The sequence below is a fragment of the Temnothorax americanus genome, unplaced genomic scaffold, assembly GCF_048541705.1.
Source record: "Temnothorax americanus isolate GAGA-0224 unplaced genomic scaffold, ASM4854170v1 Scaffold24, whole genome shotgun sequence".
Taxonomy (NCBI): Eukaryota; Metazoa; Arthropoda; class Insecta; order Hymenoptera; family Formicidae; genus Temnothorax; species Temnothorax americanus.
In genome coordinates this window covers 155,252-180,918 of record NW_027509381.1, presented here as the reverse complement: position 1 = coordinate 180,918, position 25,667 = coordinate 155,252, and the positions used below count along the sequence as shown (strand labels likewise).

The window sequence follows — 25,667 nt, the reverse complement described above, 5'->3', positions numbered from 1 at the left end:
TGTGCTTATTGCCTGTTGCCAACCAATCATAGCACTCGAATTTTTTAGGTTGTAATTAACAATTTTTTGGTTATTTCCTGTTCCTATTGCCTGTTGCCTGGCATTGTGCAAGGGGCTTAACACGTGCGGGTCCACTCCGCACTCGTGTCCAATTCTCACCGCACTTGTTACACAAATAACTATTGTTTCACTTTAACTTATTGCACGAATGTGCACCAGTTCAGGAATTTCTTCGAAAAAGAATAGACGTCATATAGATGGTATATGCATAAAGCTTCTAGAACATTCTCACGCATGTCTCAAAGACGTCATAAACACGTTCAAAAGACGTGAAAAATAGGAATTTTAAATGTCTTTATCTAAAATGTCTTTATTATTAATATAAAACGTTTCTATAATAGTTTTTTAAACGTTATTTTATCGGAAAAGAAACGTTCCATCACACACACACACACACACACACACACACACACACACACACACACACACACGCACACGCACACGCACACGCACACGCACACGCACACGCACACGCACACGCACACGCACACGCACACGCACACGCACACGCACACGCACACGCACACGCACACGCACACGCACACGCACACGCACACGCACACGCACACGCACACGCACACGCACACGCACACGCACACGCACACGCACACGCACACGCACACGCACACGCACACGCACAAACGTTTTTCTGATGGACATTTTTACTCATGAGAAACGTTTCTAGAAATCGGTTATAAAACGTTTCGGAAAAACGCTTATAAAACATTTCTGAAACGTGTATGTGCTACCTGGGAGGTGTCTCAACCTGCTCCATGTTTCAACTTGCCTCAGTATATACCCTACACGTATATACTATACGTCGTATAGTCACAGGAATCGTTAATTGAATCAAGTCCGTTATATTATGAGATAGACGTTGATTTTATATCTTAGTGTCTGGAAATATTTATTATTCACGAAAGCAATAACAACAAAATAAATTTTGGTAAATTTTATATTCGTATTCAGCAATCTCTAACATTTTAAAAAATAATTAAATTAAATATGTTCTTCTCACACACAAAAAAGATTAGACTCTAAAACGATTATTAATATTTAATCTCAATATATATACTAGAATAAAATTTATAATAGCAAAGTTTTTGGAAGTTGTGGAGACACAAACCAGTTTATATTTTTAATATATTTTTTGCCGATCTCTGCTTAACACTACAAAATGCGTGATATTAGTACAAAATTACCTTTTTCAAAAAAGGTAAAAAAGGCGCCAAGTACACGCAATTTTTTTACCTTTTTTGAAAAAGGTAATTTTGTATTGTTATAAATACTGCGACACAAAATTCGTTGAATTCCTTAAGCATTTTACATCTACGTACATGTGGAAGAGGCAATAAAGTTAGATTTAAATGCTATTGTTAACAAGTTTATTAGTCAAAATAAAATTCGTTATGCAATCTTTTTACGATTTTAAGTGTAAGTTTTCTTTCCAATTGTGTATGTACATTAAATATTCTGTGTTTGTATCTATACTTTGTATGAGAAGCTGGGCTTTGAACGAGCGACGTGCTCCCGCCCTTCTAGAGGGCAGTTCCCGAGTGGCGCGAGCCTCGGGGCGCCACGCTTACGTGCGGTCGGTGTGTGACAATGTGGTGTCATAGCATTCAGACGTGTACCAAGAGCAAATATATTATATAGAGCATTATAGAAATACTTGTGTTTTCCTGTCCACCTCGCTACGCATACAGTTGCCGTTATCGAATATCCTACAGGTTATGGGCCCAGGGTACGATTCCCCTGCGTGAAGAACGAAGCACGAAAACATCAAAAGTCGAACGTGTAACGTGAAGTGTGTGAGACGCCGGCGAAGGGCATCGAGAAGACGAAAAGCATTTAGAAGAATCTAGAAGATTAGAGGGTAAGTAAATAATATTCCTCGTTGCTGACAAGCAAAACGAGAGAATTCTCAGCAAATAAGAACGTTCGTTCGATAAATGCTGTTAGAAGGAGATTGATGTTTTTGCCTTCTTTTTGAGAGATAGAAATAGAGGCAACAGTGACAATAAGAGAATTAAGGTGCCTTTTCATGCTGACGCTCGACGCTCATTTTCAGCGGAAAGAAGGTCGCATGACCACACGTGACGCCGGCGTCAATTGAAATTCATGAAAAGGAAAACAGCGTCAAAATTTCGGCGTCTTCGCGCTGCTTTGGCTTTGACGCTAAAGCTGAGAAAATCCAGCTTTCTTTGCTTGACGCTAGCGTCAGCGCGAAATCACGTGATTTCGCGATACGCTGAAACGAGCGTCCCATGAATTTGCACCTTTAGAGATAGATGTATAAAGAGATAGATGTGTGAGATAGAAAGAGATAGATATATGCCGGTTGGTAACAAGCTGGCGGGAAAAGCGATGTGCCTGTGCAAGTCCGATCGTGAACGGCGAGAGTCATTTTTTTGGCGCGCGAAAATCCGATCGTGAAAAGTGAGTCATTATTTTGGCGCGAGGGACGCGTTGCCGGGCACGCGCTGACGCATGATTGATTGGAAAACATAGCATCGATGCGACGCCATAACACACACACATATATATATATGTAATGTGTAATATGTGTAATTGAGTCACATGGCGAAGGACTGCCCACTAGCGGGATCAGAGGCCTGGTTCTGTTATTACTGCCAGGAGATTAGAGGACACAAGGGTGATAGCTGTCCTAATGCCGGAGCCCAGACGAACAGATTTAGAGGAAAAAGGTATATATATATATATATATATATATATATATATATATATACAGGCATGTGTATGGAATAAATTTTCAAAATCGACATGTATCGGGTCGGTAATTGAGCATGACTAGCTGTGCGGTGTAGCTTGATTACTGTACAGGGAGGCCGCGTAAATTTGTATGGGCCCCGTGCGCGTGCGTGATCAACCCGAGCTCCCATAGATCTTTTCAGCAGTGCTGGAGATCGCAACGGACAGTGGTGTGCGCGTGCGGATAGCCCTGCAGAGGCGCGTGGTTTTCTCGCTTTGGGGTTATTGTGAATTGCAGTGCGTTCTATATAGCCTCATAAGCATTAAATTTTTATCGCTGAAAGAGATCTAGTGATAGAAATTGTAAATTATTATCGATCAATATGAATGTTGGTTTATCTTGTCAAAAGAGGAATGCTAATGTTCAATTGATATTTGAATCCCGATTTAGATGGAAGAAGAAAAGACGAAAAATCTTCCGATGAATGAGGAAGAAAACCAAGATTCACTGGTTGACTACGATAGTGACAGCAGCGTGGTCACAGTGGTAGAGAAAGAAAGAGGTAGCAATAAAACGATGAGTAAAGATGAAGGTAAGAGAGTTTTTTTTAAATAAAACAATCAAGAAGGATAATATACTTGTGTATTCAGAGATAGAGTAATTTAAAAAAAAAAAAAAAAAAAAAAAAAAAAAAAAAAAAAAATTGTTTAGAAGAAAAAGAGAACAAGAAGGAGACTGAAGCAAAGGGTGCAATCCCGAAACGCGGCAAACCAAAAATAATAGAAAACAGATGTAAATAGAGAATGGGCTGAAAATCGTCCTGTACTACCTATAGGGACAAAGATGCTTTACGAGAAACAAGCAAAGATGGTTGAGAAAATGGACTCGGTATTAAAGATGTTGGATAAGGTTATGACCCAAGCAACCTCCATGATGGAAAATATGGTAGAAGTCGCCCACGTAAATTTAGAGAAAGAGAAACTAAAGATTAGACGTTTAGAGGTAAATAAACAGAATACGCAAAGTAAAGTAGAAAACGGTATACAAACGGTTAAAGAATCAGAAGTAGAGCCTAAAAAGAAAAAATTAGATGAAACAGTCTGTTCAGTCGAGAAAAATAGAAGTTTAGAGACAATTAAGAGTGCTTTAGAGGTAGAATTAAACAGTCAAAGGTTGCATATTAGAAGAGAATATAAGCTAACGCAAAAATCCAACTTTGATCTTTGGATGGATTATTTAAAATCCGAATTAATGAATAACGATTTATTAGATGTAATAGATTCAAACTTTGATAGTCCAGAAAATTTTTCCGAATTAAAAGTTGCTAAGAGAAAAAGTCTAGTTAGAGATATAATAATCAATCATTTAGATGAAAATTATCATAAAAGGATTTTACATGAGAAAGATCCAAAAGAAATTTTGAAGAAATTAAGAGGTTATAAAAAGAGTGAAGTAAACGTTACTCATGCATCGGTACGAACTAAACTCTATCAAATTAAAATGAGAAAAGACGAAAAAGTAAGTGATTTTTGCGAACGCTTTGATTCAATAATTAGAGAATATGAATCATGCGAAGATGCGGTACCTCTCACAGAACAAGAAATGAGATCTGCATTGTATCAAGCTGTGTCAATTAATGTGCCGGAACTGAGGAATGTAGATTTAATTAGAAGACAAACTAATCTTAAAGAAATGAATGTAGATGAAATAAAATCTTTCATGATGCAGTTAGAGGCAGAGACTAAGAGTGAAGTTAGAGAGAAGCTAGAGAAACCAGAAGTTAGAGTGCAGAGGGCTACCGCAGAAGAGCACAAAGAAATAAAGTGCTATCGATGCAACAAATTGAGTCACATGGCGAAGGACTGCCCACTAGCGGGATCAGAGGCCTGGTTCTGTTATTACTGCCAGGAGATTAGAGGACACAAGGGTGATAGCTGTCCTAATGCCGGAGCCCAGACGAACAGATTTAGAGGAAAAAGGTATACAAATAAAACCGTTAATAAAAATATAAAGAAAAAGGGTAGATTTGCGCAAAGAGGAACAAAAAAAGTAGATATAATAAAGGGAAAGTAACCAAAATACAACCAGCCAAGAAAACTATACCATCGCAAACAGCAATTGAAGGAAAATCAAAAGAAGGTAAATTATGCATGGCTAAAGTAATAGAAGATAGAGATAGTTCAAAAGAATTAGTCAATTTTATTGTAGATTCGGGTGCAACAGATCACATTGTGGATAAGAATATAATTTTATCAAACTTTGAAAAATGTAATAATAGAGTTATTAAATGCGCGAATAAAAATGAGCTTGCAGACATTTCAATAGATGGTAAAGGAGATCTTTTAGTTGTTAACAAATAAGAAAGAAAAGAAAATAATTAAATTAACAAACGTAATTGCAACGAAGAAAGTATCCGAAAATTTACTATCTTTAAGAAAGCTGGCTGATGCAGGGTTCAGTATTTATTTAGATGATAAAGTATTTAAAGTTCACAATAAAATAACAAATAAAATTGTTTTCAAAGGAATTTATGAGAAATCAAATTGAATTATGCAATTTGAGGTTAAAAACAATAATATAGAGGACAATGAAAGTATAGAATGTGCTGTGTATAGATGTAGAGCAGAAATTGTTCCACATTGTGAGTTTCCTGAACAATCGCAAGCAAACATTCAGACCAGTGAATTATCAATTTCGGAGGGAGAATTAGACGAAAGAGACAATGTTGGCTCTGCGATTGGGAGGGAGAATGAAGGAGAGCTCACAAATGTGAACAAAAATATAGAACACAATAATGCTGAACTCGATCAAGTCATTAAGTTAGAAGATATACAAACATTAGAGAATATAGAAAAAATGTGTGAAAGCTCAGTAATTGAAAAAGTAAAGAAATTAGAGAAAATAAATGAGGCGATGTTATGGCATGTTAGATTAGGTCATACGTCGTTAAATTATTTAAGACAGCTACAAAAAGTATAAAAGAGATTAGAGACAGTTAAGTTTGATAACTCCATATTAGAGTGTGAAGTCTGTATAATGACAAAGATGGCAAAATTGCCGTTTAAAAAAAACAGAAATAGAGCACAGAGACCACTACAAGTGATACATACGGATATCATGGGTCCAATAAAACTTACATTTTATCCAGGACGAAAGAGGTTTATAATAACCTTTATAGACGATTATTCTAGATTAGCGAAAGCTTACTCCTTGAAAACGAAAGATGAATCGGGAGAGGCTCTAGAGAAATACCTAATATCCGCCAAAAATCTACTAGGAAAAGAAGAAAAGCTATGCTATGTGAAGTCAGATCAAGGCAAGGAATTTACGGGAGGTGCTTTTAAAGAAGTGTTAAAAAGAGAAACTATAGAAGCCATATATGCACCACCGTACACTCCGAAACATAATGGAGTTGCAGAAAAGTTCAACAGAACAATGCAAGAGAAAATAAGAACATATATGTTCGACTCGGGATTACCAAAGAGTATGTGAGAGTTGGCAGTTGACGCTGCTGTACATGCGTACAACAGATCTCCACATAAGACTATAGAGTATGAGATCCCCTTGAAGAAGTTCTCATCAGAAACAAGTTGTCATTTCGAGCAAATAAAGAGATTTGGATGCATTGGATATGCAAGAGTACCAAAGCCTACGTCGAAATTTGACAAGAGAGCTATTAGAGGTGTGTTGGTAGGATATACTGACACTGGATATATACTCTGGCATCCAAGCACAAGAAAATTTATAGAGTCCCGACACATTAGATTTAATGAAAAGATAACATATAAAAATGTATATCAAAACAATCAAATAGAAGAAGAAAAAGACTTAGATAAAAATTGGATGAAAGAATTTGTAGAGGATGAGGAAAAGGGAGAACAAAAACTAGAAATTCCTGAGAAAAGGAAAAGAGGTAGACCGAGAAAACAAACAACACAACTAGACGAACAGAAGCAGAAGGACGCACGAAAATAAAGTGAAGCTCCGATGACTAGAAGTAAAACTAAAAGAAAACTAGAAGATAATGGAGACATTGATGTGCGGAGAAAAATAGAAGATGTTAGCTTTGCTAATTATATTATTGTGAAAAATATTCAACGGAATATAGAGAATGAAGATGAACTACATCAATGCTTTATGGCATCGTTAAATAGAGAGCCTGTTACTTATGAAGAAGCTATAACAAGTAACGAAAGAGATAATTGGAAAATTGCAGTCAAAGAGGAATTTGAATCTATGTATGCTAATCAAGTGTGGGAACTTGTCGATAGACCATTAGAGAAATTAGATGGAAGACGACCTAATATAATAGATTTAAGATGGGTATTTAAGAGGAAATTAGAACCAGATGGATCAACCAGATATAAAGCGAGACTGGTGATAAGAGGATGTAAAGACAAAAATGTGTAAGAAACTAAAAGAGTACCTTATAGAGAAGCTATAGGAAGCTTAATGTATCTGGCAAATGCTACACGACCTGATATAGCCTTTGCAGTAAACTATTTAGCAAGAAGACAATTAGAGCCCACGGAAGAAGACTGGCAAGATGTAAAAAGAGTCTTCAGATATCTTAGAGGAACTGCAAATAGAGGATTGATGTTTAAAGGTAAAACAGATGAGTTAGAGTCGCTGACAGACGCTAGTTTCAGAGATTGCATTGATTCTGCATCCACTGGAGGATATATAATCAAAATATTTGGAGATGTGAGAGAGATAGCATGGAGAAGTCATAAACAGACATATGTCACACTCTCTACCTGTCAAGCAGAGTATCTAGCAATGAGTGAGGCCTGTCAAGAAGTAATCTCATTAGACAAGTCGCTCAGATATGTTGTTGGAAAAACATTCTTGCCTGCAACAATCTGGTGTGATAACAGAGCATCAGGAAACTGCACTAAGAAGGATGGAAGTCACAAACTTAAAATGTTTGATGATAACTTAGAAGAAATAAAGAAAAACTTAAAAGAAAGAGAAGAAACTGGAAACAGAAAACATATGGCTGACACTCATGGAGACTTTATCAAGCAGTGTGTTGATCAAGGGAAGGTGAAAGTCGAATGGATTGAGACCAAAGAGAACTTGGCAGACATTATGACAAAACCTTTACCTTTAGAAGCATTTGCATATCTAAGAGACAATATAATGAATGTAGAGTTTGAACAGAATTAGAGATCAATTTTACTCGATAACTAATTTTTGATATGTTACAGATAAAGAAGAAAATTAGACGAACACGGATCGCTCGCACAAAGGGAGGGAGTATGAGAAGCTGGGCTTTGAACGAGCGACGTGCTCCCGCCCTTCTAGAGGGCAGCTCCCGAGTGGCGCGAGCCTCGGGGCGCCACGCTTACGTGCGGTCGGTGTGTGACAACAGAAGAGCTTGTGGTGTCATAGCATTCAGACGTGTACCAAGAGCAAATATATTATATAGAGCATTATAGAAATACTTGTGTTTTCCTGTCCACCTCGCTACGCATACAGTTGCCGTTATCGAATATCCTACACTTTGTTTTACATGTAAGGATATAATCTACATAGTTTTGTATGCTTTACCCCACCCCCCCCCCCAGATAATGTAAAGATTACTAAAAAGGCTATTATTTGAAATAACAATTTCTTGTGCACATTTCGCCTTTCCAATATTTTTTCCAAGTTGGCATCGTTGCTGGTGTGCACCCGCGAGTGAAGTTTTCGAAACGCAGTCTAAAACGTCTTTCTCTCTCCCCCCGCTCCCTTATTTAAATTTTGCTCGTCCATGAGAGATTCAAGCCCGAGTTTGTGTAATACGAAACAATGATAACGACGGTTAACAACAACCGACAGCACACATACACATGCACACACATATTTCCATACTTGTTCAGCGAAAAATCGTGACCGTGCCTCCTCGAATTCCGTGGCGGACCTTATGTTCGAAAACGCAAAGCCCTTGGTAAGCGTGATCTTCGTGATCGGTATCTTGGCTTCGAGTATCAATTCCTTACTGATGTCCTTCACTCCGCAATAGTCGTAATAGTAGTGGGAAGTGGCCGAGTGTGTGTTCACCCTCTCGTAATAGACCTGTGGAGCGAGGGGGTAAAAAGAGGTTTATCAAGCGCGTCCTTAACCCTTCTGCTATCGTAACATCAATTGCTATGTATTCGCGATGCATAGGCAACGAAATATTTGCATTTACGATTTTTATCAGACTATCCGAGGTCTTTTGAAACTTTAGTATCTCGAATTACTGTTTTAAAGTAGAAATCTAGCATCTACATATAATTCGGATCAATAAGGCTTCAATAAGCTTTTATCAACGCGGATGTGGAAAGATATCAATATGTCAAAATTTGTACCAAACCTTTAATTAGGTTATTAGGGAAAAAGTAATCCGGGTCACGGATAAATGGCGATACAGCATACTGTAATAATTCTTGTTAATAACCTTTTTTTCCAATAGATTGCCTATCCTACATTTAAATTACTGCAAGACAAGCTTTCCTGTCTATCATATATGTATGTTTATTTCGATTTGACAAAATGTCAGATAAAGTGTCATTTACTATAAACTCTTGCCGCCACGTCAAACAGTCACCACTGAGATCTATATCAACAATTAACTTATAGTGTTTGGACTGTTTGGACGCGACATTGCTCGGAAAACGACCATTATATATTTCAAACCGACTTAGGTTTGTCTTCTGCGCGATAACGCCCAATTTCAGACAGCTGCAATTACCGTGACCACCTTAAAACAGACTTGTACTGGAAAATCCTTCCGCATCCTGCTTGCTCATCAGATGCTGTGCTTTCAAATTATTATCTATTTCGATCAATGCAGGCCGAAGTCAAGAAATAAATCAAAGAATTCTTCGTGATCAAGGAGTCGGCCTTTTATCGACGCGGAATCTAACTTCTGCCTGAAAGGTGGCAGAAAGTAACAGATTCAAACGGCAATTAGTTTAATAAAAAGAAAAAAAGTAACCATTTTTTTATTAATAGATATTTTTTACGTAAAAATTCGGATTACTTTCTCCCAGCCTAACACTTTTTTTTATTTTTTAAACAATTTTTACGAATATTTCAAAAGGGCTGCACCTGAAAGCATAAAAGGATTAAAAAGGAAAGCATGTCCGATAATAAGCAATGCGGCGCGTCACCTGCGTAGTAGTATAATTATCCCCGTTCCTGTAACGCGTAATCTGCCGTTTCCTGCGCACGTAGTGATAGGAAACTGCCTTCCACCATATCCGCGGCTGTGCCATCTTTAGCTGTGCCAATTTGGACAGCACATTATCCTGGCTCTCTGCGTGTAATAGATCGATCCTGATTGGCGAATGGTAGCACTCCACCAGATAAACCAGATACAGCATCCCCATAAATGCCACCTGTACGACAAAGAGAGAGAAAGAGGCCGAGATGATGGTGATAGAAAAGCCGAGGAAAAAGCGCGACGTGCATCCAAGCGTGCGTGCAGAGCGGTGAAAAGATCCAAGCGAGGGGAGTCAATATTACTCTTCGTCGGGTAATTTTTTTTTTAAAGAGGAACAATATAGAGGGTTGATTCGTAACAAAAAGAAGAGGCAGGAGAGTCGTTTCCTTTTATTTTTTCCTTCATTTCCCCATATCTCCCCTCTGTATACATACCGGAATATATATATAGCCGTCGTCACAGGGCGATGATACGTGCTTCGTACTTCTGATGGGGAACTTGGTGTAGTTGACCATAATCTGAGAAATAAGAGAAAGAATTTTCGCTTGTAGGATTACAAAAGAAGATTCGCCACATGTGCGCCATGTAATTATGGATGTTGAAGCCTTCTTTCGACAGTTTTCTAACAATTTAATCATATAAAGATTCAAATTGCTTTGAATATTGTTCCAGACCAAAAATTTTCTAGTCTTGAAAAATCTTAAAAGTTTTATACATTGTAAGATACTTAAACGTCTTGTGTATCTAGAAAATTTTTCTTTATAAGCGTTTGAATATCAAACATTTTTTTTAAACTAATTGTAAGATCATGTCTATATGTTTAAAATAGAGGAGATGGATTTAAATAATAACGTAAAATGTTACAATATGTTTCCAAAGTGTTAAAAAGAAATTCAAAACTTTATACAGAAATTTTTAAAGATGTTTAATATCTTTCAGAATTGTTTAGTTCCAAATAATATTCGAAACAATTTATATCATTTTCGTGATATCTTTATATTTTTTAATTGTATAATTTTCAAAATGTATTAAGATTATTAAGCGTATGACATATAAAGATGAACAATTTAAACAATTCAATCGTATAAATATTTAAATTACTATTTAAATTATCTTTGAAAATTATTTGAAGCTGAAAATTTAAGCGAGACCTTGACAAATTTTAAAAGTTTTAAGCATGTCTAAAAAATCACACATTTAACATTTTTTAAGAAGCATTAAAACTTAAAACGTTTGAAACGTTTCAAAACTCGTAAAAATAAAATAATTATTTTTGTCTGTAATAAAACAGAAAACAAATTTAAATAATAATATGAAAAAGGAGATATATTTTTAATTATTTAAAAGACTTTTAAGACCTCTTAATAATGTAGAAGAATATTTCAAAATTTTCAAAGTTTAAAAATTTTTGGATAATAAGCGAGGTTATTCAAAATCTAATAAAATTGTCGTGATTTAAAACAATATATTCGATGTTTCAGTCTGTCTATCACTAACGGGATGAAATCGGTTGTGCGACACATAATTGGTCGTACCTTGGTAACGTTAGCGCATCTGCACCATGTTACTGCCGCGAGACAGCCGTATATAAGGACCGTCAGCACCAAGCATTTGCAGTTCGGTTCCTTTTGCAGCGCGCCGCACAGCGTCTGAGGGACCGGTCGCTGCTGATAGTGAAAGATTAATGCGCAAGGTCGTCAGTTATTTGCGAGCGCAGAGCGGAAAACGTGAGAGCGCGCTTATCGAAAATTAATATTTGGCGGAAATAATGTTACATCTAATAAAAGTAACAAATTTGTCTTGGATGGTTTTTGTGGCGTATTAAATTAATGCTATTGACCTCCTATGCATTTTTCCGTTATTTATTAATAAAAGTAGATCCTTTTCATCTAGATAAACGTATAGCATGACCAAGATATATACCTATTTTTGAGATGATAATTTCTTAAGTAAAACTGATAATTTCAAATTTTGAATTTTTAAATAGACCTCTGACATCTATTACACGTCACACCAAACATTAATTTCTGTAATTGTTAATTATGACTTTGTATTTTTTGTCACAGAATCATAAATTATTACATTAAAAAGCATAGTTTTTTTTAAATTAAATTTAAAAAAACGCGAATAACAATGTTTTTTTTTAAATATATAATTATAAGAGTGAATTCCACGATACAAACTGTCTTTTAAATTTAATTAAATGCAAAAATTTTTGTTGAAAGTATTCTTAATTATTTCTACATTCAGATATTCCATGATTGCAATAAATTTCGTACGACGAATCTGGATCGATCATAAAAAACAAAAAGAAAGAAGAAAGAAGAAAAGAAACGACAGAAGCGCGGAGGGTGAATAGACGCTCTCGCGGTTGCCAACACGTACTTCCTCGTTTTCTCGATTCATGACGCCTCCGGGTCCACCTTCAAACTGGACGATTATCTGGCGTTAGGAAGCAAATTGCGTCATTTCAGCGCCGTCTCCTTCCGCTCGCTTCTCACCGAAATGCGGGATTTCTCCTACGATCCTGCAGCTATCACGACAACAATATGAATCTATCAATCCTTTCTCCTTTCTCATTGTAAACGCTTGAAGAGTACGTCGAGATTACGTCACGCGGGACATCGCGATATTGCATCATGAACACATATGTACAAGTGAGCTTCCTATATCGATGCGCGAATTGTCCGCTCGGAGATGATTCGATCATGTCAGTATTTTGGTATTCAATGAAATTCCGTGCGATGCAGATTTATACCGCAAAATTTATTAGTCTCTACCAGAGATATTTTATTTTACATATCAGAAAAGCATTTTTATTAAACTTACTTTCTTTTCCTGTAAATTAAGGCATTCTTTATTTCTAAAGTATATATAATATATATATATATATATATATATATGTAGGTCTGGAAGTATGTTCCGGGACTTTTATTTTTGATATCGGTATATTCCGGGACATTTGGCAGTTTCCAGGACTGTCCTGGAAAAAATTGATGTCCTACGGCATTTTTCGGAACAGTTTTTTGAATCTGATTACATATATCAGCGTTATATTACAGGGCTGTACATCTCAAGAAACGGAAACAGTCCCGGAACATACCTCGGGACCTGCATATATATATATATATTTTTTTTTTATGATATTTTTATGATTATTTCGAAAACAATATATAATGAGTAAGCTACGCGACCGTGGTAACGTCGAAGAAACCATATCGACGTTTTAGGCAGGAAATGTAGCGATAATTATGTGACAGCCACGCGGTGCTCGCGCGATTTGCGTAATTTATGTAAAGATTGCAAAATCAATCGCTCGACTGTGTGAGCTTAGCTATAACGCGAACACACATGTTGGTGCGAAATTAATCCAGCCTCGTCAAACGCCTATATACGCGTTTATTTGACACGCGCGCGGTATTCCGTGAAAAACATCCCTCAACGACGCGTTCTAATGCGCGCGAATGTGGCGATTCTGTGAAGCGATGTAACGATACGAACGCGCGAAAATCTCATGCAACGTCACACTTTCTGGAAAAAAACAAACGTTCGGACATTCGATGCAGTTCTCTAGCTGTTCTCTGAATAAATCAAACAACTGGTAGGATACTGCTGGAAGAATCGCTCGCGGTTGAGCTATTGTTGTTGAATATTGAACTTCGTGAATGATCTTTATACTTAGGCGAACAAAATTCTTATCGAACGAATACTTTTACTTCAAACGCATAGCTATCTGTCGACCGTTTAATAAATAATAATAAATATTTTGCAAAGTTCAAAAGTCTCATTTTATAAAGCTGAGATTAGTTGAGAAAAAAATACTTGTACCAAAAGAAAAAAAAAGGAAAAAGGATATGTCACGCAATTAGCATACGAGTCCTGCTTGTTTTGTAGATGCATCCTCCATAGGTGATTATTGTACTTTACCGCCACTTTGGTGGACATCTGAACGACACTAACGACCACTAACGACACCCGCTACATCCTTGCGTCGCGTTTCACGCGATTTATTCACGCGAAGATCACAATTCCGTCGTCGCACGCTCGCGGATTCAGGATTTATCTATACATTGGGGAAAAAGGAGGAAATTCACGCGAGGAACCCCCGTGCCGGACGCGATGGAATTAACGAGAAAGCGGTGATGGCAGAATGGAAAGTACGGCGATACATCTCGCACATTATATCATGCGCTCCCAACACTCCGTAGCAGCGCGTCACCGTGAGACATGGGTGTGGATCTACTCCCAAGGAACGTGCTGCGTGCGATCACTGCCGCCAGCTCCGTCCACCGTATGGAGCATTCCCCGCGACGGCGCTCCGACTGACGGACGGGGGTAGTCGACGCTCGGCTCGACCTCGGCGTCGGCGTTGGCATCGACGTCCGCGTCCGCGTCCGCATCCGCGTCGGCGTCGGCGTGGCGTCGACAGAGGCTGCTGTCTCTGCCCGCCTGGCGTCGCGATGCGTCACCTCAATGCCCGCGCGTCGTTTGCTCCCTTCATCGCGATCCTTGCTTGCTGGTGATCGGCAGTGCTGCGCGCATGAACAAATGACGCCATAAACCTTGAGTGGCCGACTCTCACCCCGATAACATTTAATGAGAGTGTTTAGGAAGGTCATCGATAACAACGCTGAACGAGGAATATCGAATGCCGAGGTATTCTTCCGGACCGGACGGAGCTTATACAATTATGCAAGCGACGTCAACTTTAAGTTTTCTGTCTTTTGGAGATATGGTTACCCAATTATCTTGCGTATATATTACTATATGCTAATTAAAAATATAAAATAATTATGCATTGCAACATAAATAGTGTTGATTTGCGTAAAAATAATGTTTAGATAAGTGAATAATATTGTTTAACATTTCATAATTTTAAAAATGTTAATATTTTTTTAAAAAGTGTTGAAATAAAAAAAATTGCGCCAAACAAAAAGAGAAAGTATAATAAACGTTTTAAAAATAAAATATTTAAAAATCCACCAAGATAATATAAAAGATATTTAAATAATTGAAAAGTTAATAAGAAGTAAGAAGATATAGAACATATCTGATTATGAAAACAAACTATTTAAATCTTTGAATTCTATTTCTTCATTTTATAACATTTAATTAAGCACAATTTAATTAAGCACAATTATAATTATGATATATGTATGTATAACATACGTACAGCTCATCATATTTACTCTTTTATTTTGGTCGTACACTGTTTGTAGTGTCAAATTATACTCAATTTGCGTCATTTGTAACCATTCCTATAGATCACTGTTTCTACTCAATATGTCATTAATTTAATGAAAACAATGTTAATTTAACTAAACTAATGGAGTTAAAATAATACTGTGTTAAAATAATAAATTTTGATATACGCGATAGTTAAAAATAACAATGTTATTTATCTTTGATATTAATTTCAATTTTATCTTTTAATATTAACAGTTTACTTGGTCTAACAGCGTTTTATTCCTGTGTGCTTACAAAGGAAATAATTGAGCTTGCAAACATGTAGACACATTGACGAAGCAATTTACCTTGACGATCTGAGACTTTCCATTTGCGCGAGCAGGTTGTGGCGCGTTTGACCCCCTGAGCGGCAGCAGGCACGTGGTGACATTCCAAACTTACCAACGCTGTTTTTGCAACAATTATTTATTCAAATGTAGTCAATTATATTTATTCAAATACAATTATAGCGTTTTTTCTTGGCTGCACTATTGCCCACTAGTGCAACACTAGTGCAACATTAGTGCAACGCTATTGGGTAGTGCAGGGCAGTGCAGGGCGATAGTGCAGCCAAGAAAAAACGCTATAAAATATAACAAGCGACGTCAAGCGTTATATCTTTGTATTTGAATAAATATAACGCTTGTTATATCTTTGTATTTGTCTTTCATCCAATTTTGATGTACTGCATAAAAAAACACATAGGTCCATTTAAAAAATCAAAATGACAGCCAGAATTCCTGCAAATAAGAATTCTATAAAAAACTGCAATTCAGCACATTACTAATCTTTCTAGTTTATCTCGATGAAAACCGTATCTCAATATTTTAAATGGTTCAAGAGATAATATAAGGTGTGTTAAACACTTGAGTTAATTATCTTGTATATAATGTAATCTCTTATATATAAAATAAAATATATTAAATGTTACATTAATATATTATATAATACATGTATAAATAAAAAATCACAAAACTGACATGATAATAAAATGTTAAAATTATAATCAATGGTTTTTTTTAGAAATAAAAACAAATTTATTTTATAAAATATGTATATAAAGAAACTACATTTAAAATTTTATTGTCCCTTTTGTTTTTCTCAAATTAATGTTTATAATTTTTAAAACATTGCTGAAAAAACCTTTTGGATAAAGTTCCGAAAACGGCCCACCTCCGATTTCGATGAAACTTTGTGAAATGCTTCGTTTTGGGTTAAAATAAAAGCCCTTAAAAGGAATTTTGGCGACTCCTATGACAAAGCCATTTTTTAAGATACTAGACACTACAGACGCGCTATTTAGCTTTAACATTATGCTATTACTATTACACTATTAACTCTTGATACACACAACTGTCAAAATATACAATGACAGCTGCAAATGAAGTAAGCGCAGCAAGAGAACCAATCGGCATCGCCGAAAAGTGACAACAATACCTACAACATGCCCTTTTTAGAAGAGGAGGAAAATGATAAAAATATAGGGAGATCTTCATAAATCTACAGGATGTTATAAATTGAATATATACTGTTTTTATTGAATAATTTTATGTTTTTATTCTCCCCCGCAGGCGGGGGTGGGTGTATAGTATATAGTTCGGATTTTCAACTTTCCACGCGAACCGAGGTTTTAGGAGTCGCTAAAATTCCTTTTAAGGGCTCTCATTTTAATCCAAAACGAAGCTTTTCACAAAGTTTCATCGAAATCGGAACTCCATCCAACCTTTTATTTTAATTCTTCCAAATGTTTAAAAAAATAATGCTGTTTAAAAATTTCTTATTATAATTTTTTATATTTTTATTGATAAAGATAATAAAAATAATGTTTGGTGCACTTTTAATCCTTAACATCAGGTATTGATTTAGAAAATTTGTTGCAATTGTTAAATCTATTTTCACAAAAGTATAAGAAGTCAAATTCGGCTTGTGCATAGCATATAATAATGTTTCTGTAATGATGATGGTATATAGTTTCAAATCGTAAATTTTAAATTTTATTTTGGTATCTTTAATTTATACAGACAAAAAATTTCGTTAACAAGTGGTTTTTTAAGGAGAAATATTTTTCCTTGAATATAATTCGATCAGACAAATTAACCGTCACGGCCAGGCTTGCGACACGACCGTTGTTAGTGACACTGTATTCATTCATATAATCATGTAGATGCTATAATATCTATATCCATATATAGATTAATAAATTGCATACATTTGCTTAAATTAAACTGCTGAAGTGGGATCAGCCACGTTTGCTAACTCAAACATGAATTTTCGTATTATTTCCAAGTAAATACCTCGTTTAAATAATATTAATAATTACAATTTATTTACTTTTTCGTTAATCTATATCCACATATCCGTCATATTTTAGAGAAATGCAACAATACTACATTAATGTTCCATTAAGGCGATATTTTATAATATCGCCTTAATATTCTTACTTTGACTGACAACTTTAAAAGATATACATAATTAATTTTTAATAATTATCAGAGTGTTGTAATTTAGTTCCTTAGAGAGAGTTATTGTGCGATGATGTTAAATTAATTAATATTTCTTATTATTATTAAAAGTTTTAGTTCTATGAAATATATATGTCTCTGTAAAATCATCTTTAATCAATTCTAACAAAATCAAATATTCAATGACAATCACATATATCCGAAACTCGAGAGAGATTCAATCATTAATCAATCAAAATTACAACACTTTTGCTCGCAGACTTTCAAGTTTTTAATCATCTTGAGGGGGGTAAGCTGCTTCCATTTCGATTCTATTTCACCAAAAGTTTATTTACGAAACTTCAGGAACGTGTCGTGAACGATTTGAAAAAGATATGTTTCGATCTCTAGTTTTCCGGAGAACGAGAGCTACGCGTGCTGGGGTTCTTACTAATTCGTTAAATGATATGGCATTAAAACCGTTAATATTGCTCGAGTTATTTCATTTTGTTTTACTAAGGCAGCTACCAACTATGGCTACGCGGAATGAAAGCGCGCGTTTTGGCGTCATCTTGACGACGGCTATATCTATCGATTGCAATTTGAGATGATATAGGCCAAAAGAATAAACGCGCATGTATCTCAAAGTACAATAGGGACACAATAGGGAAGAATGTGGCGCAGAAACTAGTTGAATTCACTGGCAACGGAATGTATGTTAACCTAATCGTTAATTATTATTTTATTAAAATTATTAATATTTGTATTGATTATTATATTATTTATTAAGTGTAAGAAGGAATTATGTTTATTAAAGAAATTTTGTATATCTCTCTACTTATCTGCCTTTATGAGAATCCTGAAACAACTGTTTTTGTTTTATTGACGTTTGATTCTCTACAAAGTTAAAGAATTAAAACTAAAACATATTGTTTATTTGCAACTAAGACAGAGTGTCAAAATACCTTTCTTTCTATTTTACATTCAGTGTTTAATCGCGCGACATCTCGAATTGCTACATCGAGAAAGAATAGAAAGAAAAGAGATAAACGACAAGTTATATTCTGAGAATATTAAATTAGAGTCTTAATCAATCCGGAAGTCAAATGTTTATATTCGCAGAAACAATACTTTTTAAAATTATATTTTTATTTATTCACACATTTTACAGGGAAATCTTTACTTCCATTATCCGATTGCAAAATTCTCTTGCAATGGACTTGCATGCAGGATTTTATTAATGGTGAAAAATAATGACGTACGGTTTAAACAAGCAGATCCTCTTTAATATTATTTATGAGAATCTCATGGGATCTAGGAAGCTGCTCTAACACCCTTTAAACAATTTGACCTTATTTTTTCAGGGCAATCAATATAGGCGAGGGTTCTACTAATAAATACTTAGCCAGATCGATAAGAAGCAAGATCAACAAAGTATCGTCTGAATAAATTTACTATGAAATATATATACATATACACAGTATATATTGTTACGCTCGTCGAGTAAGCTCGCCGCCGTAACACTATCGCGCACTCCACACTCGCGCACGTATTTCGCGGAACTCGCAAAAGGAAAGAGAACTCAAAAGAACTTAAGAAATGCGTTTATTTCAAGCTCGTAAAACAGAACGCGTGCGGATTCCAAAAATCCGCCAGACAGAAAATCAATAAATCCATCAACAAACTCCCGTTGTCAAGGAGCGCGCTTCACAGCTTTCCGCGACTTCTCTACTCAGTGTCCAGCACGGGCGTAACAATATACATATTTGTCAGACATGCGAGTGCATAATTCTGCGAATTTTGCTTATACGCAAATTTTTTTTCTTAACTTCCACAAAAAAATGTTCTATTTTTATTGTAGATGTAGGTGAATAAAATAAGTAATTGTAACTATGAAAAGGAACGGTACAGAAAAAGGGCCGATTTTCGCCCAAAAAGGTTTAAGTAAAAAGAATAGTGTTTTTGTAGATTTTTATCTCCTGAATACGATAAAGCTATTAAAAAGTTCGTGGCGCTTGGAGAACACCTTGAAAATTGAGCATAAACGTGGTATATTTACCAGAAATTTGGATGATATATGCTACGTTATATCGCATAAAAGATGAATTTATGTTTATAAAAATAAAAAAATTTGTAAAATGTGTTTAATATATTGTAGAATACGTATGTTGTAAACGTATATTTAGTACAGTACAAATAAGAGTGATGATACGTTATGTCGCAAGTGCTCGCTGTAACTCGATTCGACGGATTCGACTGACTGTGACTGCCGATCTCCACACTATTTCCCCGATCTCTAAAACGAAGCATCATCGAAGTTGTTTGTCAGTTTTTCGACGACTAGCATGCGATATAACGTAGCATATATATCATCATTATCATTCGAATTTCTGTACGCCATTTTATGCTTAATTTTCAAGGTGTTCCCCAAGCGCTACGAACTTTTTAATAGCTTTATCGTATTCAGGAGATCAAAATCTACAAAAAACACTATTCTTTTTACTTACACCTTTTTGGGCGAAAATCGGTCCTTTTTTAACATGCTCTTTTGCCTAAGGAATGATTTTTTTGGAATCTAGCCAGACCCGCATTCTGTCTATAGATCGCCCCCTTCAATGCCGTATACACATACCTATATACATATATACACAATGCCTATATATATATGTGTATACGTCTACGCGCGCATGTGTATATCAATGTAAGTATACCAATTGATCACGAGGATATTTATCACGAGGATCACAATGATAGGGCGTATGCGTACGGTGAGAGTTAGATCCTTTTGTGTTCTTTGATGTTTTCAAATAAAGCGAACAAAGCGGGAGGTTTTTATAGAGATTATCATTTGAATTCTTAGAAGTACATATACCCATAATAGTCCAGTAACTTTAGGCAAAAATTTGACCAATCTTCGGAAAAATTCCAAGTGAGCTGAATTTTTGCACGCACTTTCACTTACGAGAGAACGGTCGGAAGTGTCCGTCACCGATTTGGATGGGCTTTGGATATGTTGTTGAGCATCAAAAAATATTAGACACGTATTTTTTTGCGGCTTTTTTTGCAATAAAAATTTAAACTATTTAATTTAGAAATTACATCAACTGACCAAAACCTATGGTCGAAATTAATAATGTCTCGATGATGATCTGAAAATGTGCTGTGTGAATCCGACAAACCAAGTTGGCTCACAGTTTTTCAATGTTCATATCGGTAAAAGACGTTATATATTGCCAGTTACGGTCGATTTAAATTACTTTAATTGTTATTTTATTCACTGGCAAAATAAATTTATTATCCAAAGCCCATCCAAATCTGTGACGGACACTTCCGACCGTTCCCTTGATAAATAACATATCAAAACTCCTCCAGCATTTGATCGTACGCACATTTTACAGCGCGTAAAAGGTGTTATAAAAATTGGTTTTTTTGCTAATATCTAAGTTCCTATTAATTTTACGACTATATAATGTCTATTTGAAAAATAAAGATGAGAAAATTTTCTACGAAAAAGGTTTTAGGTAATTTTTTTATACACACAATCGTTATTATGTTATTTCGTTATTGTTTTACGTAATTAGTAATTTTTTATAACTAATTACTAATTTGCTAATTTAATAAAAATTTAATTTGTTTCCCTGCTTAACACTACAAAATGCGTGATATCAGTACAAAATTACTTTTTTAAAAAAGATAAAAAAAGGCGTCAAGTACACGCAATGTATTTTGTAAATCCAAAAATCTAACCTAGTGGTAATATATATCTAGTTTTATTTCTCCTTAACAAAATTAATTGCGTTACCTAACTCAATCTAATAAAGTGATATGTTATTTCAAAAAAATATATGAAATCTTTAAATTGCGCCAATTGGCCCAATTGCAAAGAAAATATATATATGGCTTTGAGAAATAATTTTTATGCAACTACTTTTAACAAATAAAACCCAAGTGGTACATATCTTTGTGCTCCCATTCAAGGGTCTTCCTATTCCAATCCAAGTAGTAGCTTTAATTCTCCTTAACAAAATTATAATATTACAAAGAATCATTTTAATCACAAAGAATTTAAAAGGTAACAGTACAAAATAAAAATATTTAATTAAAATAAAATAAATAAATTTTTATTTTAGAAATAAAGTACTCAAATTTTTTAATAAAAAACAAAAATAATTTAGGGAAGAATGCGATGAGAATAAAAAAACAGCGCCAAGTTTTTTTAAAAGAAAAATTTATTTATTTTATTTCAATTAAATATATTTATTTTTTGTACTGTTACCTCTTAAATTTTTTGTAATTAAAATGATTCTTTGTAATATTATAATTTTATTAAGAAGAATTAAAGCTACTATTTGGATTGGAATATATTTTACAAGATATTATTCTAATAAATATACATTGGAATAACATTTTAATTTTACTTCTTTTTATGGCATCATACATATGATTTTTTTTATTCCGTTTTTTGAATACATTTTTTTTCATTTTTTTTGCTAAGTATTATTAACAAAAATAATGTTGCACAAAAATACTACAAAATATTTTTGACGTTTTCTTTCATTTTACATGACTTTTTTTAAGCGGATATCTGATATCCTTGACTATAGAATGGTTATCGTTGAGGTGTGATTCTTTTGCAGAATAGAATTAAAAATTAGAAACTTGCACATTGCTGCCTCATCATTACAGATTGCTACCAAGGCATTGCTCCTATTTTATTTCGCTCACAATTAAAGCTCTTCTATGAGGAAGTTTTCCTGGTGAAAATAAGAAGCTTTATAAAGCGTTGACAACCGTTCAATGAAGGTTTTTTGAGAGTTTATACGCTTTCAAACTTTATAAGAACGCTTACACAACGCCGTTGAGTTTTGAACGCTTCCAGAACGCTTATAAAACGCTGTATATAACGTTTTATAAAAGTTTTGGAATGCTGAGGCAACGCTTTTCAGATAACGCTCAGTAGACGCTGAAACGCATTCGTGCAGAGAGTTTGCTGTCAGACTTTTCAAACGTTTAGCAAACGGTTTTCCCAACGCCTTAAGACAAGCGTTTTCACTCCGTTCAGCAAATGCTTTTCCGATGTGGCAAATTGTAGAGGCGCAGTGAACGTTTTGTAAGGCGTTAACGCAAACGGCTTGGAGACACCCAAGAAACGCTTTTCCCGACTCCGTAACACAAGCGTTTTTCTTCCGTTCAGCAAACGTTCTTCTAACAATGCCGCTAGGTGGCGCATCTTTCTCGCATTTAAAATACATCCAGCCGCGTATATAAGCAGACCCCCTGCGAGGCAAAAAGCAGATTTCTAGCATTTACAGTGTGGTACGTTTAGATGTATCTTTCAAGTACTTACATACATTCTATCTATCTTACATTAAATTGCATGTTTGCACTTTTCACAGCTTTCTAGCATCAGGAGACAGTTTTGCCTCAATGGCCAGGTTCTGGCGCATAGGCAGATCAACATCTTATAACGTGGTGACAGAAACGTGTAATGTTATCTGGCAATGCCTTCGAAGAATATATTTAAAACATTCTTCTCAAGAGAAGTAGAAATATATTGAACAAGACTTTTGTGATCGATGGAATTTCCCCAACTGTGTCGGGGCTTTTGATGGAAAGCACATCCGTGTGCAGTGTCAACTCAACTCCGGTTCAGCATATTATAACTACAAAAGATATTACAGTATGGTATTGCTAGCCACATGTGATGCAAATTATGCATTTACCTTTGTAGATATTGGAGATTATGATGAGGACTTATCATTTAATACTGTGTACAATTTGAGATCAATAATAACAAATTTTTAAATATGCATACACAATGAATATGATATATCATGTTTACTTCAGGATCACTGTTAGACACAAGTATCCTCAGTGCATCAGCATTTGGACAAGCTCTGGAACGTGATGAATTAGATCTCTGCCACAACCAAAGGCATTGCAAAACTCGATCAACATTAGTAACCCATCATTACTTTGTGAGTACAGGGTAATGAAATCAATGTATGTAACGGCAGATATTTTTATATTAGATAGAGAGTGCTACGAACCACATTATTGGCTCTATATCCAGATAATGTAGAGGCTATAATTAGTGATATAGTCTATTATTACACAACTTTATCATGAAAAGAGAAGAACATCGTGTTGGATTCCAATCATACTGTCCACCTGGTTACGTAGACTATTTGGGACTATCGAAACTATCGTAGACTATCGAGTGGGATATAATCGTGCTGCCACAATTGCAATGAAACAACAAGAATATCTCATCTCAAATCAAGGACAAGTTTCTTGGTAATGAAAAAATGTAAACGGGGGCGCATAATAAATGTTCCCTAATTGTTAAATCGTATTGTGCTAAGTTTGTGTAAAGAATTTAATTTTACATTTACTACATTACGGTAAAATAAATTGAATTTTACTCACATTAATTTTATTGTACAAGACATATTTATACATTTCAGTGTTTAACGTAAATAAATGTTAAGTATATCTAACAATCTTTGGCATGTTATTTAATCAGTCAAAAGCTAAAAGAGTTTTACAGCACTTATATGAAATAAAATAAAAAATAAAAAATAAAACATTTAATCAATTATCAATTAAACAATTTATTAATACCTGAGATATCTCAGTTGCCTGGCAATTACTTATCATGTAAGCAAATTGAAATTACTTGCATGATCGACATGAAACAAGTCAATTGCTTTTCATCTGGTACTTGTTTCATTGCTTCAGCTATTGCTGTGATATACGAATGCTGCTGCTGCTGCTACGGCTGCTGCTGCTGCTGAGCAGTAGAACGCTGCAAATATGCCGTTGCCATTACATCAAAGGCATGAGAAGGCTGGCATAATACATTCTCGACTGTTTCCGTTGTCTTTTGCTTTTTTGCTGCAAATTGATCTGGAGCTGGCACCACTTTCTTCTTCTGGATTGCAATAATGTCCATGGCCTCAGTAACAATAACGTCAGCAGCTGTCTCCTTTTGCACTCTATTATTCAAATCAGTTACATTGTCCACACAATCTTTCGAGGTAACAGCAGGAGATTGCTGGTCTAAGGTAGCAATATTTGCTGATAAGGACTCATTACATGAAGAACTGCTAATGCTATCATCAGAGCATGTCGGCACATTCATTAAACTCAATACATTATTTGATGAACTTGACATTGTCTTCACTGTAATGTCTTTGGTGACTAGCGACGACCCCATAATATTTTGTGATGTCATACTTTTTTCTTGCTGGGAATCTGCTATAGAGCTGCGCGATCTGATTGCAGCAAAAATATTGATATTTTATCAAAGCAATAAAGTATTTTCCAAAGATACCTATGTACTTGCATTCTATGTGCAATGTACGGTGTCAGGAAAGACATTTGCTTAAAGTAAATCCAAATTTTTGTCATTTTAGATCCTGAACCACTGGGTTGACCTGTCTTTTTTTCCGTAGCTTCTTGGTGAATGTATTGCGAAGAGTATTCCAACGCCCTTCTGCTTGCTTATACCTAATGTCACCAATTTTAAAATAAAAGTTTGCTATTAACAACTTCTACTACTTTGCTTTTTTTAATTTTTAATCATTTTTAATTTTTTAAATTAATTAATTTATTATTTTTAAAACTAACCTGTGCAGCCAAGCGTCTCCCCAATACTTTTCCATATATCAAGTTTCCGTTCCTTATTCTTGTTATCTTTTTGTGTTTTCATATATAGCACTGAACTTTCTCTCACAAGAGAAATTAGAATTTCATTATTGATATATTCCCGTGATGTCTCAATGATATCAATATCCTGAATATCCGCGTTCAGTTCCATCGTGTAAACCCGTTAATATTTTGACATTTGCGTACACCCGCTTCTAATTTCACATTGCGCGATGGATTGTACACGTAAGCCGTAGTTTTTAACCGTTCAGAAATGAAATTTCGCCAAATTGTTTGAGGATTTAAAGTGATCCTAAAGCTGTCTGTTACTACGTTTACGCGAGCGTTACTTCTGTAGTAATATTACTCGTTTACGCGGAGTAAA

At 35.1% G+C, this 25,667-nt stretch overlaps 1 protein-coding gene and 1 pseudogene across 5 annotated transcripts in view; one reads left to right on the top strand and one right to left on the bottom strand.

The window, feature by feature from the left end:
* Positions 1–14,823, bottom strand: part of LOC143898848 (uncharacterized) — a 28,195-nt gene extending 13,372 nt beyond the window's left edge. For 2 of the 4 annotated variants that reach the window (XM_077408631.1, XM_077408633.1), the window contains exons 1-6: positions 13,840–14,822; positions 12,351–12,498; positions 11,501–11,632; positions 10,400–10,483; positions 9,913–10,140; positions 8,630–8,833 (exon numbers count right to left, since the gene is read on the bottom strand). In XM_077408631.1, coding sequence (XP_077264757.1) covers positions 8,630–8,833; positions 9,913–10,140; positions 10,400–10,483; positions 11,501–11,632; positions 12,351–12,371 — 669 coding nt within the window. In that variant the 5' untranslated portion in view covers positions 12,372–12,498; positions 13,840–14,822. Of the gene's footprint in view, positions 1–8,629; positions 8,834–9,912; positions 10,141–10,399; positions 10,484–11,500; positions 11,633–12,350; positions 12,499–13,839 lie in introns of all 4 variants that reach the window. The other 2 variants (XM_077408634.1, XM_077408632.1) reach the window with 2 other exon arrangements.
* LOC143898850 (uncharacterized) lies at positions 1,511–8,225 on the top strand (annotated as a pseudogene). Its single transcript, XR_013257310.1, has 5 exons — positions 1,511–1,936; positions 3,224–3,365; positions 3,485–3,775; positions 4,502–4,752; positions 7,984–8,225. The product of XR_013257310.1 is annotated as an uncharacterized LOC143898850 (transcript).
* Positions 14,824–25,667: the final 10,844 nt, after the last annotated feature.